The sequence below is a fragment of the Phycodurus eques genome, chromosome 7, assembly GCF_024500275.1.
Source record: "Phycodurus eques isolate BA_2022a chromosome 7, UOR_Pequ_1.1, whole genome shotgun sequence".
NCBI classification, from domain to species: Eukaryota; Metazoa; Chordata; class Actinopteri; order Syngnathiformes; family Syngnathidae; genus Phycodurus; species Phycodurus eques.
The window spans coordinates 2,393,016-2,412,661 of record NC_084531.1 but is presented as its reverse complement, the minus strand read 5'-3'; the positions used below and the strand labels follow the sequence as shown (position 1 = coordinate 2,412,661).

At 40.3% G+C, this 19,646-nt stretch overlaps 1 protein-coding gene across 1 annotated transcript; it reads left to right on the top strand.

The window, feature by feature from the left end:
• The first annotated feature begins 3,344 nt into the window (after positions 1 to 3,344).
• LOC133405298 (Na(+)/H(+) exchange regulatory cofactor NHE-RF4-like) lies at positions 3,345 to 18,120 on the top strand. Its single transcript, XM_061682147.1, has 10 exons — positions 3,345 to 3,409; positions 7,187 to 7,248; positions 7,334 to 7,545; positions 11,447 to 11,518; positions 12,264 to 12,396; positions 16,324 to 16,460; positions 16,544 to 16,751; positions 17,690 to 17,886; positions 17,972 to 18,058; positions 18,103 to 18,120. Exons 1-10 carry the CDS (start codon positions 3,345 to 3,347, stop codon positions 18,118 to 18,120), a joined length of 1,191 nt encoding a protein of 396 aa, XP_061538131.1.
• The last annotated feature ends 1,526 nt before the right edge of the window (positions 18,121 to 19,646 follow it).

The window sequence follows — 19,646 nt, the reverse complement described above, 5'->3', positions numbered from 1 at the left end:
AGCACCCGCACTCTTTTACTACGAAGCCACGCTGTTGTAACACGTTCAGAATGTGCTTTGGCATTGTCTTGCTGAAATAAGCAGGGGCGTCCATGAAAAAGACGGTACTTGGACGGTAGCATATGTTTCTCCAAAACCTGTATGTACCTTTCAGCATTCATGGTGTGTGTGTGTAAGTTTACCCATGCCATTGGCACTAACACAGCCCCATACCATCACAGATGTTGGCTCTTGAACTTTGCGTCCATAACAGTCCGGATGGTTATTTTCCTCTTTGGCCCGGAGGACACGACGTCCACAATTTCCAAAAACAATTTGAAATGTGGACTCGTCGGACCACAGAACACTTTTCCACTTTTCATGAGTCCATCTTAGATGAGCTCGGGCCCAGAGAAGCCGGCGGCGTTTCTGGGTGTTGTTGATAAATGGCTTTTGCTTTGCATAGTAGAGTTTCAAGTTGCACTTACGGATTTAGCGTCGAACTGTATTTACAGACATTGGTTTTCTGAAGTGTTCCTGAGCCCATGTGCTGATATCCTTTACACATTGATGTCGGTTTTTGATGCAGTGCCGCCTGAGGGAATCGAAGGTCACGGGCATTCAATGTTGGTTTTCGGCCTTGCCGCTTACATGCAGTGATTTCTCCAGATTCTCTGAACCTTTTGATTATATTATGGACCGTAGATGAAATTCTTAAATTCCTGGCAATTGTACGTTGAGGACCATTGTCCTTAAACTGTTCGACTATTTTCTCACGCACTTGTTCACAAAGAGGTGAACCGCGCCCCATCTTTACTTGTAAATGAAATGTAAATTTGCTTTCAATTCAGGGAAGCTCCTTTTGTACCCAATCATGGCACCCACCTGTTCCCAATTAGCCTGTTCACCTGTGGGATGTTCCAAACAGGTGTTTGATGAGCATTCCTGAACTTTCTCAGTCTTTTTTTGCCACCTGTCCCAGCTTTTTTGGAACGTGTTGCAGGCATAAAATTCTAAGTTTTCTCCTAGGCACCTCCATCATGGATGTTGTTGTCACCTAGAATGTGAGTGAAATGATGAGGTAATTGCTCAGTTGAATTGTTTGCGCTAGCATGCTAGCGCTAGCTGTGTCTTGAACCAACCCACCGATGTTTTTGTCCAAACAATAGATTGTTTTTAATCTATATTAGAATTCATACTTGTTAAAAATCAAGTGCCTTTTCCCAAATGATTGTGGCTTATTGTCAGTGTCCTAAAATGTTACTTATTGGTTCTTGGTTCCATTCAGGACAGTTTCCAAACCACAGGTCTAAAACTCAAGTCAAATGTGGGTGTCAAATGTGCTCCGTCACATCATTTTATGTGGCCTGCAAAAGCAAATCATATGCTTCTACTTCATGTTTCTTGCTAAAAAAAAAAAAACACATTTCAAAATTGCTCTCACTTTTAATAATGGTGAGAGATTGCAAGCATTTTTTTTTCCCATTACCAAACTACTTTTTTAAGTAATTTAATTGAAGTAATTTTGTGTTTCAAAACTAGTTTTAATGTAAATTGAATATAAATTGAAAAGGATTTGCAAATCATTGCATTCTGTTTTTATTTACATTTTACACAACGTCCCAACTTCATTGGAATTGGGGTTTGTAAAAGACTTCTGCAAAAGAAACACCAGCTCATAGGTACAGTGGAACCCCCAAATTTGAACACCAGTTTCCGTGGTGCTGGTTGATTTCTAGCTGGCCCAAATTTAAGCAAATGTTTCCATAGGAAACAATGTGAATTCACTGACGGTGTAAAGGTTCACTCGTCTGTCAATGGTTTCTTCATTTCTTCTCTCACCAAATTGCTTACCCATTCATTTTTGTTTTCTTTATTGCATCAAGGAGTGTAGTCCTGAAGTTGCCCAAAATGGAGGGTGTCTTGCGATAACTATATTCAGAATATTTGAGTGCGTTTATGCTTATGGTTTTCATGAAATCCAAAATTACCCTTTCACAGAGTTGCCTCTTTCACACTAGCGCCGAGCACACAGCTCTGAGTTGTTTTAACCACACTGTGGGTAAATATTTAAACAACATTGTTGTTGAGGAAGGTGTCTCCAACTCACCTGCTGATAAAGTACAATATTTTATGATCCCTCAACTCTGAAGCTGGTCTCTCGACTGCTCCTCAGTTTGAGCAGATGACACTATGAGGTCCATCTCAGGTAAGCTTTTCTTCCTGTTTCACTCTTTGCCTTAACAAAGCACTTCCCACTTTTGCAGTTGTTAAACTGTCTTGTGTTTATATAAAAAAAAAAAAAAAAAAAAAAAAAGTCTTTGATGTGCGTGGCTGTGAAATGTTAGATTTGTTCTGTAAAAATGTCTCCGCAATGTGAAAAGATGCTTTTTACTGATCATTGTAGTGAATAGGAAATAGTTTCAAGGGTTTGTTGTGTTACTGTGGTGTAAAAAATACATTGCCTGTCTATTGTTAGTGCTGAGTCAAATGGATTCAACACCACAACGTGACAGTTGTTTACCTTTTGTTAAACATTGCCAATCCATGTTACTGTCATCGTGCATATGAGCACAAGTTTCCTTGAGCTTATTTATCATGTCACAAAGAAGCACCGGACCAAGAGTATTATCATATAGCTTGGGCGAGTTTTCATGTTTGGAGGACGTTTATGTATAAAAGCCTACTAATTGTCTTCCAGAGCAATTCAGGAGGCGGAGGATCTCCATTATGCATTAACTCAGTTTGATTTATACAGCAACAAGTCACAGCAAAAATGATATCAAGGCCAAAGAGGGCAGGGCCAGGACCATTCTCTTCACAAATTGGAAATAAATCCGTATCACTTTACAATAAGAGTAGCCTTATTCAGGGGTTATAAATTATTTTAAAATTACTGTACTTATATGTCCCCTAATAAGAGTGGCAAGTCATTATCAAATTGTAAGCCCACTTTAGCCCTACCGTTTGACCAATTTATTAAATGGTAGTGGTTTATTATTTTTATTTTACTTTATAATAGGGGTCCCTTATGTCAGTTTTAGATGCAATCCGCTCATGGTGAACGCACAATCGGAGCTTTAACAGAAAGGTCAATATTGATGTTTGGCAAACACTTATTATTGACCACTAACATGATTGATATAGTTTGCAATATGATCAAGTAATTAACCCTAATAGTGAATTGGTTCCAACTGAATACCAAATGAGCAAGCACTTTTGCGTCTGAGACAAGGACAACTGAATAACGTGACATGGCTCGATGTTTACAGTTGCCTGTGGTAGTAAAGTATCCAATCGTTTCAATGTACATAACTGTAATTTCAAATGATTGTTGTTTTTTTTTACATTTCGAGCTGGTCCAGATGATACACTTTACTTATGGTTCTGTGCATCCCACAGGCTGCCAGGATGCGATTGAGCTTCCACGGTGAGTAAATCCCTATGCATTGCCTTCTTGGTGACAAGACGGAATTTAACTTCGAGGAGAGATGTTGAAGCGAGGGGAATGCACCACAAGGTTGAGCCTAAGAGCAGGTTCGGGTTAGGAATAGATGCTTACTTTTTGACACCGTCAAAGTGGTACAGTATTGATTTAACTTAACCCTATTCTGGGGTTGAAACAATGAATCATCCTCTTCCATCGCTTCCCATCCTCAGAAAGTCTTGCCTCACCACATCAATAATTTGCCTTTTTGATCTCTCTCTTTGTCTCCTACCTGGCGACTATCCCAGCTGACTTCAGGCGAAAGGCGGACTCCACCCTGAACTGGTCGCCAGTTAGTCGCAGGGCACATATAGACAAGGACAACCATTCGCACTCACATTCACACTGTCACTGAGTGGGCCCGCACCAGAGTCGGGCGAATGTACCACTACACCATCAGCAAACCCTATAAACCTTTTTTTTGTTTCTCCTTTCACTTTAGCTGGTGCTCTTCTTTCACAGATTACAAGATTGCCATGTGCAGAGTAAAAAAAAAAAAAAAAAAAAAAAAGGGGGGGGGGGGGGGGGATGCATTAAACAACAATTTAATTACATTCTTACTTGGACTAAGCGGAGGCTCAGAGGGGAAAAAGCTTTTTCCATTGCTGGTTCATCTCTTTGGAATAACCTTCCCCTGAACATGAGGCAAGCTGTCCATTTTCAAAACTCGTCCCAAAACCTATTTTTATTCTTTGGCTTTCAACTCAGCATGAGACTGCGCTGTTCATTCATTCAATCATCTTCCGTTCTGCTTAATGTTTTATTGTTTTTAACGCGAATGAATTATTAATGTAGGTTTGTCCTATGTTTAACTCTTTTTAAATATTTGAGTTTTACATAATGTAAAACTTTGTATGCAGCTGTGGTTGTTTTGGAAGTGCTCTACAAATAAAGTTGAGTTGAGTAACGCACCTGCAGCGCTTCCCTCAAGGAAGCAGTGTGAAGATGAAGTGCTGTGGTTGCGTATTGTCCCTGCCTGGTGATGTTGCCGGTGCTCCTGATGAACCTGATGGCCTAAATGTCTTGGAGAGGGGAGAAGGATGTACAAGAGATGTACTGTGCAATCTTTATCACACATTGGATAGCCTTCCTGTCCTGTGCAGTGCAGTTTCCGTGCCAGATTGTAATGGAACTGCTGATGACACTTTCCACTTTGCCCCCAAATTGCTGAGGATTTTACTCGACATACCAACCATTTTCATTTTTCTCAGAAAGCACAGTCTGTAAGATTGTGTGTGTTGTGAGTACAGGTGTGGGTTCTATGGAATTTTAATGTTTTTAATCCTCGCCACGTCTGCCTCCCAGTCTCCGATATGAACAAGTGTGTGCTGTACACACTTGTTTTCCACGGGCCAATCAGAATCAGAATCATCTTTATTTTGCCAAGTATGTCCAAAAAACACACAAGGAATGTGTTTCTGGTAGTTGGGGCTGCTCTAGTACGACAACAGACAGTCAATTGACAGAACACTTTTGAGACATAAAGACAATTAGAAAATGTCTTTATGAAAACAGAGCAATAAAAGGTTGCTAGTGATCTGGTAATGCCGGGACTTTTTTTTTTTGGGACAATTGTGCAAAAAGATGCATTGTCTTCTAGCAATTAGAGCGGTTCGAATGACTAATATAGCAATAGTCCGGTGCAATGACCATTGTGCAAAGGGCGCAGATACTTCAAGGAGTGTATGCAGTTTAAAGTGACTATAATCTGGGACAATGGCCATTGTGCAAATGTTGCAGATACTTCTTAGTCAGTGTCCAAATGGTGCAGATGCTACTCGGCATGAGTGGCCAGTATTGGTCAACAACAACAGATGTGCAAATAGTGCAGCGTGGCGAGACTACTACAGTGAGTGCACGGGTAATGCATAATTGGCCTGACAGAAATGTGACAACAAACTCAAGACAAACAATTGGCGGCATGTTGCAATGGAAATGTAAGTTAGCTGTTTAAGAAGTTGATGGCAAGAGGGAAGAAGCTGTTGGAATGTCTGCTAGTTTTAGTTTGCATTGTTCGGTAGCGCCTACCTGAGGGAAGGAGCTGGAAGAGCTGGTGACCAGGAGGAGGGATGACCTCGTTGGTTTGACCTGTATTCAGATAGATTACAATAGTAACCTGACACCAGGTCACAACACGAGTACCTCGAGCTCTGCGAGGACCCCTCTGGTGATCAGTCCTATGACTGAAATTTGAAAAACGTCTGTCTGACCTGTCAAGATGAGTGGTAGTAATTTAGCAATACAGTACTGTATATTATTGTCTTTGTAGTTTAGAGCCACGCTGACAGGTTTTCCCCATACTTTGGTCACCTTTACTGATATGTGAGTCGTAAAATAGCCTTTTATTGTATCTCACTACATTATGGAAGTCCAATGTGCAGTCAATTAAGCATACCACAACATGGTCCATCATAAACACTCAATGTCAGCATTGCTACCTTCAAAAACTGATTACAGCATGTTGTGTTCTCTGCCATGCGATGGCATATAACTGTGACTACATTTTTATCAGGTTAAACTTTAAACTGTAAGCTCACTCTTATCTGACCAGGTAACAATGGTAGTTTGGCCAAGGTGAAGCAAAGCAATTCTTCTCGAGTCATACTATTTATTCATTTTCCCACTTTAAAACAGTTCCCAGGTGTTTTAAATATGTCGCATTCTTTTGTCAAAATATTACAAAGATCTAGAGTCCCTACACACCGTATTTTTTGTCTTGCTGAAATTAGCCCGTATTAAGGGGCCAGCTATGTCTTTCACAAGTGATCGACTATATACCCCGCCCCATATGCTGATGGTCCAATGGTGAGTCCGGCTTTCGTTACCATGATGACTGCGGGCGAAGCCTTGGTGTCATGGGGTTGCTGTGAGGGTGCCACTGATTTTAAAGGATCATGCAATACCATCCACTAGCACCACCCCTGTTCCAGAGTACAGGACTATATGAGCCACTAAGAACTATACTGGGCTAACTACATTTTGTGATTCAAACTTTTATGGCTACAATATGTAAAGTCTGGGTGATTTTAGATCTTTGTGATTTATATGGCATTGATTACTTCTATATTATATATTGTTAAATCTTCGTAATATATTCTCATATTACATCAGATCACATTTGCTAACAAGCAGATGGACTGGCCCACAAGCTAAACTACTACTTACTTTCTTAGTCTTCTATCAATCTCTGAACATCAATCTCTGGGATGGTTTAGCGGGAAGTGAAGCCTGGATTGATGGGTGCGGCCATCTCGGAAATGGGAGTTGCCCCAGTGTTGCCTTGTTGAATTGGGAAAAGTAGTGAGGTCAATAATGGATTATGCTTTGTGTGTCAAAATTGGAGCTAAACCTTGATTTAGACCAGTATTCATCTGAAAGATATGCATTTTCTCCATTCATTTCTGCAATTAAAAATGAGAAAAAATTGAGTTAGCCCAGTCTAGTTCTCAGTGGCTCACATGTAAACAACCCCCTCTTTATATATATACATATATACATATATATATATATATATATATATATATATATATATATATATATATATATATAAAACTATACTAAGCATACCGCTTTCACACTTATAGTTGACTTTCTTTTGTCTGAATTAGTTGATGGGTTTGTAAACACTGCCCTTGATGAATCAATCAGTTCCAGATCCAGTTCATTTAATGTTCTGCTATATTCAAAGCATCCATGACTTTTTCACATTTGTGCTGACAGTTTTACCTTCAACCCAAAGGAAGGGATTGATAATCCAGGTCTGGTCATCACTGACGATTTTGGTAAATTTCCATTAAGAAATCATTTTATGGTGCATCACTCTGCACACTGCTTATACTGAACCTGTTTTGATAATCCTGTGTCCAGAATCAGACCAAACTCCTCTGCCCAAACTCTACCAGTTGAGACGTGTAGAGGGCCAGAATTTTGGCTTCTACTTGCAGAAGGCCACAGATAAGCAAGGCTTAGAGATCACAGATGTCGACCCATGGAGCCCAGCTGACCACAGCGGTCTGACAGAGGGTGACAAAGTGCTGGAGATCAATGATGAATATGCGGTCAACATGGACTTCTTTAAGGTTAGTCTTCAGAATTCAAAAGAGCCGCAGAACACACATCTACCAATTTGATTTGATCAAAAGTCAAATGACCTATGAGCTATCCATTTACTTTGGTGTTTACTAGAACAGGCTAGTGAAATTAGAAGTCGCTAACCTAATGATATTAAGATATAGAGCCCTTTGATTACTTGCAGCCAATCAATGTTTGCTAAATAATGTGTCCTTGGATGACAGACATTTTTTTTATTAGTCTTACAATGTACTACAGTACTGCAGTTGTACTTGCAAAGGCATCATTTCTGTGACACACAAAAAAAACCTCTTATACTTCACTCAATTCTTTCAAATTTTTTTTGCACAATATGATGACTACATGATGGATTTACTGTACAAATCAGACCCTTTTGCTACTGACACTAACAAACAGTCTTGTCAATACAAATGACAGCATCCTTATAACATCAATAGAAATATTTTCCAATATTTTTTTCCCTCTCATATAGCATTTTGTTTTGCTCAATTCACAGGTATGCTCTGGTCACAAAAACTTCACATAGCGTACTTTAGCATTGACAAAAATCAACTCAACGCAATAATACCTTCAGCCAAAAATTATTTCATTAATTCAACACAATGGTTGGTCTAGCCTTATTCCACCCATATTAATTTCGCATTTTCCTATGATTATCGATTTGTTTGTCTGGTTCTATTGTCAAATACAGGAAGTAGTAAATATTCAACCTGGAAGTAATTTATAGTAGGGTTGTACAATATACAGCACCGTATCGTTTGAGCATCGTCATCGCAATGTACGTTTGCGCAATAGTCACATGGCAGGGTCCTGCACAATGTAAGTGTATTAATATGCAGTCAATCAACTATAATATTAATAAGTGACCAGCAGAGGGACCTAGTTGGACATACTAATAAGATTAGCACTGATGTTACAGTAAATTATAACCCATCAAACACACACAGAGCAGCCCAGAGTGTTATATACATATTTCTTTGTATTATAACTATTAATGAGGACATGGGGGGGAATCACACCTGCATTTACTGTATCTCTCTTCAGAATATGACAAATGAATGCATGTTGCCACATATTGCACTTGGGGGGAGAGGGGAGAGCCACGGAATTATTGAAGAGACAAATTTAAGGTGTACACAACAATATGTTTTGGTTGAACTAAAGCATTCAAATATAGAAATACTAATTTATATGTTAAAACATATAACATATGTTATATGTTATATATGTTAAAACATAAAAAAATAAAATAATGTTTTTGAGTGTTTGATTAAAAACAAATGAATAGTGTTAGGAATGTGCTGATGACTCTACAGTATGAATAGGCACGAAAGGAAATGATTTTAATTTCATGTCGGGCTGGACTATTGCTCAATCCAACAGTGCATTTAAATACAGGTAGACTTCACACAAATGACTCCCTATACTTTTGTGCTTTACTAAGCATAGTTATTCTCGCGAGGGAAAAAGAGAAATGTGTGCTGGTTTTCACGTTGCGCGTATGTTATGTATTTTTTGACAGAGCAATATATAACGCAGGGTTAAAGGAAATCGTCATTCTCTTCCCCCCCCCCCAATATCGTGAGGCCCTAATTGATGGTTGTCTGACATATCACATGAACTGGATCTACAATATACTAGAAGTTCCTTTTCAGCATTAGAAAGTTTCATTTAATATTTCCACCACATTTTTTCCTACAATTTAAAATAGTAAACAGGCGTCTTAATGAAACTGCATTGTTTTGACTTTTTTGTGGTGTTATTGGTGACTTCTCCCTCCAGAGCATGAGATGTTCAGGTGTTCTTCGTGTCCAGATTGCAAATGAAGCAACCGCTGGCTAATTTAACCACATGGCATGTGAGGGCACAATTCAGTCAAATTAATAACGTCATCCTTACATACACATTTTCAAAAATAGACTGATGATAAAAGATTTACTTGGTTCTTTAACTTCACATTTAATGGGACTCCAGAGACCCACCTATTTGTTTAAAAAAAAAATATATATATATTTTTCGCATTCTTTTGCTATGTGTCTTCAGGCTTATTCCTTTCTAAAGTCTCAGAGCAATCTACTACCCTCCAGACTGTGTAGAGCAGGGGTGCCCAAACTTTTTGGCTCAGGGGCCACATTGCCGTAAAAAAATTGTCATGTGGGCCAGCATTAATTTTACATGCTACCGACGAGGGGAATGCTTTTTTGTATTTTTATTTTACTGTTTTACTATGCTGTCTGCTGCTAGGTAGATCTTATAACTGCCTGACCTGGATAAATGAAGATTAAAATAAAAATTAATGAAATGCAAAATAAAGTATTTTTATGAAATTTGACTCAAACTTTATTCATCACCATCAACAAACAACATGTTTGCATTAATGTGAAGGGTGATACTGAGATCTTGACTGCACACAAGTATGTCGAGCCAAACGAGCTCAAATTTTTCTTAGCAAATGTACGAATCTCTTGGAACCTGTCTTTATCCAGCTGCTGGTAAAAGTTGACAAGAGGGAGTTGTTGGTACCGGCTGCGACACTCTGTGTCACACTGCAGCTCAATGAGCTCCAGCTGCAGGTGGGCTGGAACATCACTGAGATCCACGGAAACGGTTTGGCACATAGAACTTGTTGGTGAATAATACAATGGAGTTTTGTAGCTTTACCTACTTCTTCGCTTACTTTGTTACACACTAGGGTTGATAATCCACTGTGCTCGCCAACCATGGCAGGTGCGCCATCCGTAATAATCCCCGTGATTTTATTCCACTTTAATTTTACGTCATGTACGGCGGAACAAACAGAAGCAAATAAATCTTTCCCTCTTGTTTGGTCCTTAAGGCTCTGGAGGTCAAGTAGCTCTTGACGCATGTTCATTTCACTGTCCACTCCTCTCAAAAAAATCAGTAATTGAGCGCTGTCGGATGCATCCGTGTTTTCGTCACAAGCTCACGAAAAAAATTCTAACTCCACTCCTTTTGCGTCCAACTGTCTCTAAATATCAGAAGAAACTTCTTCGATCCTTCGTGACACAGTGCTACGAGCCAGGCAAACATTGGCGAACTGTTGCTTTTTCTCAGGAGAAATGTTCTCCACCATTTTCATCACACAGTCTTTAATAAATTCACCCTCAGTAAAAGGTTTGCAGTGCTTGGCAATCAGCGTTGCCACCTCATAGCTTGCCTTTGTTGTATTTTCATTCGACTCACTGGCTCTTGTGAAAAAGTGTTGCTGTGCCGTTAAACCAGCTTCCGGTTGCTTCAATTTTTCACTGCGTTCGTTCCCAGTTAGCTTGTCGTAATTAGCATGTTCCGTCTGGTCGTGCCTCTTTATATTGAACTCCTTGAACACAGCCACAGTCTCTAGGCAGATTAGGCAGACGCAGTTGTTTCTAAACTCAGTGAAAAAATATTCGGAGTTCCATTTGTCCTGGAAACGTCAGCCCTCGCCATCAACTTTCTTTTTCTTACTTCCAGTTGCCATTTTAGAAATGGGCAAAATACAGATCATGCGCAAAACGGCCCCGCGAGAGTTCAGCCACAAGTTTACTGCCATCCTGTGGTGAAATATAAAATTGTACTGCCGGGCCACATATTATTGGTTTTATGACAGAGGCTTCGGGACAGTGGAAATATGAACACGGGCCAGATTTGGCCCGGGGGCCGGACTTTGGGCATGTCTGGTGTAGAGCCTGATTCTAAATGCCAAAATTCTGAATAACCTTGAAAGACATTTTGGGGCCAAAACATGAGAAAACACCATAAGTGTAATGCAGCGTAGTTTGACACAGCTGCAAACTACAACCATAACACATTTCAAATGAATTCCATATTGCTGAATTGTCTGCTAACATCTGGAGGTCAACAAAGTGTCACACTGTAATTATCTGACAGGTGGCAAGGAAGATTCAGTCATGTGGCTTACATTTGTTTCTCCTGGTGCTGAAGAGAGAGGACTATGACCAGGTACTAAATATACACTTCATTTTCCCACAAGTAAATATAACATGGCTCAGACAACAAATACATTGTGTAAAAGTTGATATAACTTGGCTCAGACAATAAATAAAATGTATACAATAATATTTTTGATTCTGCATGCTGATTTTACATCTTTTGACATGTGGACAGACATTTTGGGGGGCAGGTGTTTAAGCCCAAAAAAGGGGCACCCATTGCCAAAATTCCTCACACAATTAAGAAAAACAGTAGTAGAAGTATTTATGTATTAATTTCTGTGAACACGATCAACACAGTCAATAAATCTACTGACAAAGGAGGTGAAGGGAAGCTACAGTGGCTATAAAGTCTACACAAATTGCAGCAGCTTGTTTGCATTGTGGATCAGCGAGGGGCACAATTCTCACAAGAACTCAAATGAATACCTGATATCTGATCTGATATCAAAACACTATTGGGGAACTGATGACACTGGGATGTTTGTTTTATTTTTGTAAATATTGAAGAAAAATATGGGCTCTGGCAAAGGGCACGTTTGTCATCCAGGGCAAAAGGGGCTGGTGCTAAAGCACCACTAGGGGTCTATGTGCCTGTTTCTGACTGTTGGCTGTGAGGTGCAATAGGTGCCTTCTCTCTTATTGCCTCCCTCTGTGGCACCTCTCTCTTTCCTGACACAGTTACCTTAACTGCCATACTTTCTCTACCCAAACATTTAACCTATGGAGATTGGGTGTGTGTTTGTCAAATGTAGGCAGTGTGTACAGGTGTGGACCTACAGATGCTGGCTACAGCCTCCAAGGGAGGCCCTTGCTCTCGGCCCAGACTGTGTCACATCAACCGGCACCAGCACTGTGGCCTGGGGATGAACCTGATCTCAACGGAAGGTACCAGCATGAGATGTGATCATGATGACCATGAATTGCCTACTTCAGTGGTCAATAATGTTGGTGGACCTGTTCTGCTACAGTTTATAGTTGCAAAGCTAGCACAAACCTTTCTGCAAGCAGAACTTTGAAATCAGATGTCACAATGGATTTAAAAAAAAAAAAAAAAAAAAAACATCTACACAGCCCTGTTCAAATGCTAGGTTTTGGTGATATGAAAATATCAGACCAAGATAAGCAATTTCAAAAGTTTTTACACCATTGGGACATACAGTGCCACCAGAAAGTATTCACACTCCTTCACGTTTTCCACATTTTGCTATGTTACAAACTTATTCTAAAGTTGATTTGAGTATAGTTTTATTCAAACATAATCGGTACATAAGTATTCACACCCTTTGCTATGACACTCAAATTTAAGCTCAGGTGCATGTGAGTTCCACTGATCATCCTTGAGATGCTTCTACAATTTGAATGGAGTCCACCTGTGGTAAATTCAGTTTATTGAACATCATTTGGAATAGCACACACCTGTCTATATAAGGTCTCATAGTTGACAGTGCATATCAGAGCAGAAACCAAGCAATGAAGTCTAAGGAATTGTCTGCAGACCTCCGAGACTGGATTGTGTCAAGGCAGAAATCTGGGGAAGGATACAAAAGAATTTCAGCAGCACTGAAGGTCCCGACAAGCACTGTGGTCTCGATTATTCTGAAATGGAAGAAGTTTGGAACCACCAGGACCTTTTCTAGATCTGGCCGTCCGACCAAGCTGAATAACTGGGGGAAGAAGGGCCTTGGTCTGAGAAGTGAACAAGAACCCGATGGTTACTAAGGCGGAGCTCCAGTGTTCCCCTGCGGAGATAGGAGAACCATCCAGAAGGTCAAGCATTGCTAAGGCACTCCACCAATCAGGCCTTTATGGTAGAGTGGCCAGACGGAAGCCACTTCTCACTAAAAGGCACATGGCAGCCCGCTTGGAGTTTTCCAAAAGGCATCTTAGGTATTCTCAGACCCACAGAAACAAAATTCGCTAGTCTGATGAAACCAATATAGAACGTTTTGCCCTGAATTGGAAGGGTCATATCTGGAGAAGAAGAGGCACACCATCCCTACAGCCCCAGAGCGTGGCAGCACCACGCTCTGGGGCTGTTTCTTTTTGCTGCAGTAACTGGGCAACTCGTCTGCATAGATGGTAAGATGACAGCTGCCAAATGTAGAAACAAATATTCAAGAGAACTTGCTCCAGAGTGCTCTGGAACTCAGACTAGGGCGGCGATTCACCTTCCAACACGACAATGATCCAAAGCACACAGCCAAGATGACAAAGGAGTGGCTTCAGGAGCAACCTGTGAATGTCCTTGAGTGGCCCAGCCAGAGCCCGTACTTGAATCCAATTGAACATATCTGGAAAGAACTAAAAATGGCTGTCCACCGATGCTGCCCAGCTAACCTGACTGACCTTGAAAGGTCAGGTGTGCCAAGCTCAAAGAGCCATACCCAAGAAGACTTGAGGCTGTGATTGCTGCCAAAGGTGCTTCAACAAAATATTAAGACAAGGGTGTGAATACAGGCGGCATGGTGGACGACTGGTTAGAGCGTCAGCCTCACAGTTCTGAGGACCCGGGTTCAATCCCCGGCTCCGCCTGTGTGGAGTTTGCATGTTCTCCCCGTGCCTGCGTGGGTTTTCTCCAGGCGCTCCGGTTTCCTCCCACATCCCAAAAACATGCGTTAATTGGAGACTCTAAAATCGCCCGTAGGTGTGAACGTGAGTGTGAATGGTTGTTTGTTTGTTTGTATGTGCCCTGCGATTGGCTGGCAACCAGTTCAGGGTGTACCCCGCCTCCTGCCCGATGACAGCTGGGATGGGCTCCAGCACGCCCGCGACCCTAGTGAGGAGAAGCGGCTCAGAAAATGGATGGATGGATGGAGCGTGTGAATACTTATACACATATTATGTTTCAATGTTTACATTTGCACAACTGTCTGAAAATGTTTTTTAAAAAAATATGGAAAACGTGAAGTGGTGTGAATACTTTCTGGAGGCACTGTATAATGTGTACAACTCAATTGAATTTTAATCTTTGATAGGGGAAAGTAAAGATAAACACCTGAGATAATATGGATAACCCTCTTAACTGAGATGTCGCTCTGTTCAGAATTATCAATCGTGTTCAAACACATGTTAAATGGGAGTCAAGACACACCTGCCACTTAAAGTGCCTCAGATTAACCACAAATAAATTTCAACAGTTCTAGTAGGCATTTCCTGACATTTTTCTTTTCTCTCTCGCAGAAGCATGAAGGTTTTGTGCCAACACTGACTGCTATTTCAAACTGTTCATAATTCCTTTCACCTTGAAAAGTAATAGGTTCTACTCTATTAACATTCCTTTCGTTAGGGATTGAACGTACCAACAGCATAAAAGTATTTTATCTGTGAAACGTTTTTTAAAAATGTGTGTGACCACAAAGTTTTCATGAACACTTACCTTCAAAAGTACTGGAACAGAGTCAAATTCCTTTATTTTCACTGCAGACAGAAAACATTTGGTTTTGACATTGATGAATACGAGACATCAACATTTCTGATTTTATTCCCAGTTATTCATCATGATCTGATACACAATTTAGAAGATTATTTGTAATGTTTGTTTGTATTTGTAATGAAACACCGTTTTAGGTGCACCAAAATATTGGAACAGACTTAAAATAATCTTAAGTGAATAAGACTTAATATTTACAGTAGTTGTAAATCCTTTGCTTGCAATAACTGCACCAAGCCTGTACTCATTTACATAACCAAGCTTTTACATTCTTCTTTTGTGACGCTTTAACTTCAGCCTCTTTCAGGTATTTGCTTTGGTCAGAGGAAATCGCGTCACTTCTTTCCTCTGTTGACCTCATTTTGTGTTTTAGGTCATTATCTTGCTGCAAGGTGACAGACCTCCCCATCATTTGGTTGCATCGTTCTTTAAATAGTCCAACAAATGTAGACGTCTGAGTTTATTTTGCTGCTGCCATCATGTTTATCAATGAAGATTGGTGAGGCCTGTCCCAGACGAAGCCATGTACTGTAAGCCCAAATCCCTTATGCTGTATTGTTTCCACCTTTCACAAAGGAGCTTGTATGTTCGGGATAATGAGCAGATCACTTCTTCTCCAACTTTTTCATCACTTTGCTCAAGGTTCATCTTTGTATTACCAGTGCATAAAACTTTGCCCCACAAGTCTTAAGGGTCATCTCTATGTTTGGGCCAATTCCAGCTGTCCATGACCTTTACTCCTGCCCGCTGGAGGTTGTTGCTGATTAGTTTTTGTTTTGGGGTCTTTAAAGCTTTAAAAATGTTTGTCATCTACTGTCATCTATTTTTCTTGGTCTACCCGTTTAGTTTTCTTAGTCTACTTCGTACAACAGTGCTTTTTTTCCAAGGCATTTCAAATAGTTGTCCTGGCTATGGCCAATATTCGCGCAATGGCTCTCCAGCAAAAATAAAGGAATTAGCCTCACTGTTCCAATACTTTTGTAGGGGACTATAAGGCTGGGTTTACACTGGATGGTTCAAGTGACACAATTTGGCTATGTCATGGCATCATAGCGAAACAAATAAACACATAGAATTGGATGTTCTGAGATCAAAATCAGGCCGCTTCCAAATTTGGATAAGAATCTGATACATATCCGATATTTGCCAATGTGACGGCAGCATGAAAACACAGATCAAATACAGCCTGAAACAAGCAGATTGGTGATGTATGCAAAATTACATCTGCTCAAACAAAACAAACATATTATTAAACACCCACTAGAAATCAAAACTACAGCAACAACATATAGACAATTAAAAATGTGGAGGTTTCCCCATCAGTGGGGGGAAGACAGAGACCTGCAGTGTAAATTCAGTCAAACCTTGGTGTGTCTCAGCAGGCCTAAAAGGACAATGCGTACTGAGCGTAGGGCCTGGTGGTCCAGCAGAGAAAGCTGGAGTCACCAGCGGGGACAGATTGGTCTGGATGAATGGTGTCGTGACATCCAATCTCACACACGTCTCTATCAACAAATCAGTAAGAATTTCTTCATAGTCACAATTACTGTATTATACTAAAATAAGAGTGTGAGTAAGTCCTGCAGTGCGTTTGGTTCTCAGCTGAAGAAGAGTACCGACTCTGTGACCGTGCTGGTCATTGACGGTGAAAGCGAGTCTCGCTATATCAGGAGGAAGTTGCCCATCTTGCCTGTGCTGGCAGGCCACTGCAGTCTCCCACACTCAGCAAAGACCATGCATCTGGTTAAAGGACCTGAGGGATATGGTTTCCTGCTGAGGCAAGAGAAGTTTCCACATACACGACAAAGCGGTGAGAAATTTATGATGGCCATAAAAGTCAAACGATGAAAAAAGTAGCCCTGCCTAGTTATGTGCTTGCCGAAAGCACAATTTTCTATTATTTCATTTTTACTCCTATCCCAGTGAACATTGCCCCAAGAGGCGGGGTGCACCCTGGACTTCATCATAATGTTCTGTGTATTCAAAAGTTAGGTTACTCCTGGTGCCAGTGGTTTATAAGTAAATGGGATTTTAAAAACAAACAAACTAGCACTTGAAATATATTCACTTTCAATGTACTGTATTATATCAGCGAAGCATGTTAGTGGTAGTACCCTGGTGTGGGCTTGTATGGCTACCAATGGAACTGGTTCCCTTGTATTTATTGATGATGTGACTGCAGACAAAAGCAGCAGAATGAATTCTCAAGTGTTTCAGGTAATATTTTCTGCTCATATTTAGCCAAATGCTTCAGAAAACGTTGGACGGCCTTTTACAGTGCAGATGGACAATGACCCAAAGCATACTGCGAAAGCAATCAAGTTTTTGAGGCAAAGAAGTGGAATGTTATGCAATGGCCAAGTCACCTGACCTGAATCCGATTTGGCATGCGTTTCACGAGCTGAAGACAAAACCGTAGTGAAAATGCCCCAAGAACAAGCAGAAACTGTAAAGACAGTTGCAGTAGAGACCTGGCAGAGTATCCACCAGGGATGAAATCCAGCGTCTGGTGATCTCTATGCGTTCCAGACTGCGGGCTGTAATTGACTGCAAAGGAGTTGCAATCAAGTATTAAAATGAAAATGTATTGTTAATTTGTCCCACTTTTGGTCTCCTAAAAAGTGGAAGGCACATATACCAACAGGTGTAATTCCTACACCGTTCCCCTGATTTGGTTGTAAATACTCTCAAATTAAAGCTGAAAGTCTGCAGTTAAAGCACATCTTGTTCGTTTCATTTCAAACTCAGTTCATGTGATTCGGGACGTGGATAAAGGGAGTCCAGCAGAGGAGGCAGGAATGGAGGATGGAGATCTTCTGCTGGCGGTCAACGGAGAACCAGTAGAGTTCATGGAGCATGACGATATTGTCAAAAGAGTTAGAAAAAGCGCTGAGAGAGTAAGCTTCACTGCTATATCTATACCAGGGAGACGCCTCTTCAGAGCGGTATGTTCAAATGCATTGTACCTTGCAAAAAATCATGATACATGTATTAAAAATGGCCTCTCTCTGCTTTTTATTTTTCCTGCAGCTCGGTATTTCTCCACTGTTCTTTCATGACGAATACATAGACCAGGATGACCGTGTCCTAGGTCAGACCGGAATTCAAACATCACAGGTATTACATCAGCTCTTTTTTCAACACTCTGTACATCTTGACAGTGCAAAGCCACTGGCTAAAGATGTAAATCAAAATGTATTGATGAACATTCATTTTTACCTCTTATTTAAGGAACAACTAATGCACTACACCATTATATATTTGCTGTAAAAAAGTAGATAGAGGTCAAGCTTTGCAGTGTAGAAATTTGACCCCCTACTGATTTTGAAAGTAAATGAATGGTCTGTTTTCATGGTAAGTAAACACATGGACAAAGTTGTTGGTACCCCTCTGTTAATGGAGGAAAACCCCACAGTGGTCACAGAAATAACTTGTATCTGACAAAAGAAATAATTTTGAAAAAATCATTACAATTAACCAATGAAAATGTGACATTGCTTTTGGATTTTTAAAAAACAAACTCATGAACTAGGCCTGGACAAAAATGATGGTAACCCTAGAAAAGATGGACAATATTTTGACCATAGGTACATGTTCAAACAAGGTATGTCAGCTAATTAGTTTCACAGGTGTCGTCAAACTTGTAATCAGTGAGCTGGGCTATTGAAAGGGCCAGACATGCAAAAACCAAAGGTATGACAAAGGTGACAAAAAAAAAACATTGTAGGTGAAGAGGGGGGGGAGGGGGGGGGGGGGTCTGGTGGGATCCTCCGGGCTCCTGCAGAGAATGTTTTTGATTTTAACATAAATTAAGCAATCTGGTGGAAGACTCTGAAGAGTACAATAAGAACAAATTTAAAAAAAATAATTCTTCACGCAGAAAAACTTCTTTACACCGCTCAAGTACATTAAAATTAAGTTTGCCTCATTTCTTTGCTTTTTTGGTTTGGCCTCCAACTTGAGCCAGGCTCATCTCCACCTGCACCTGATGGCTGTTTCAAGCTGTGCCACATATGAATAGCATCCTCCTCTTTAAGCACTCTCATTCTGGAAAAGAATTGACTAAAATCATTCTGTTTCACTTAATTTTTCACTATTACCAACTTCAAAGGCTAATCCCAAATGCATCCTCCAGGAAAATATTAAGTACAATATTTTTCTATTTTTATTGGCCAATGCTAAATTTGAAGTTAGTTCATTGTTTTGTGACATAATCCCTAACATTGCTCTGTCGCTTAATACATTTAACTTTAACATCCGTAAACTAATTAAATAAATGTAGCCTCGTTTCCTAATTAATACAAGATCTACTAGTGGATCAACCGATGTTCGATGTGCTTCACGGTTCCGCTGGGACTACAACCAGGGCCACGACCCGCAGCACCTCAACGCAAAAATACAAAAGACCAGTGCAACAAATACGACACTGGCTGATCTGATGAGCAAAAACGTTGCTTAAACGTAACCGCAGCAATAGAGGATGTCCGCTCCAGAGGTGGGTAGAGTAGCCAAATATTATACTCAAGTAAGAATACTGTTACTTGACAATAATGTGACTCAAGTAAAAGAAAGAAGCAGTCCTCCAAAAAATTACTTAAGTGTAAAAAGTACACAGCGAAATAATTACTCAAGTACTGAGTAAATAGTAACTTCTGATTTTTTTAACGACAGCATGAACATCAATTAAAGAAAAAAAATAAATAAA

Bases quoted from the DNA above. Each gene is read 5' to 3' on its own strand.
- LOC133405298 (XM_061682147.1), top strand. From the start codon at position 3,345: ATGATACACTTTACTTATGGTTCTGTGCATCCCACAGGCTGCCAGGAT. The intron at 12,397-16,323 runs GTACCAGCATGA...GTGTCTCAGCAG, and splicing joins GAACCTGATCTCAACGGAAG to GCCTAAAAGGACAATGCGTA. The intron at 16,461-16,543 runs GTAAGAATTTCT...TTTGGTTCTCAG, and splicing joins ACGTCTCTATCAACAAATCA to CTGAAGAAGAGTACCGACTC.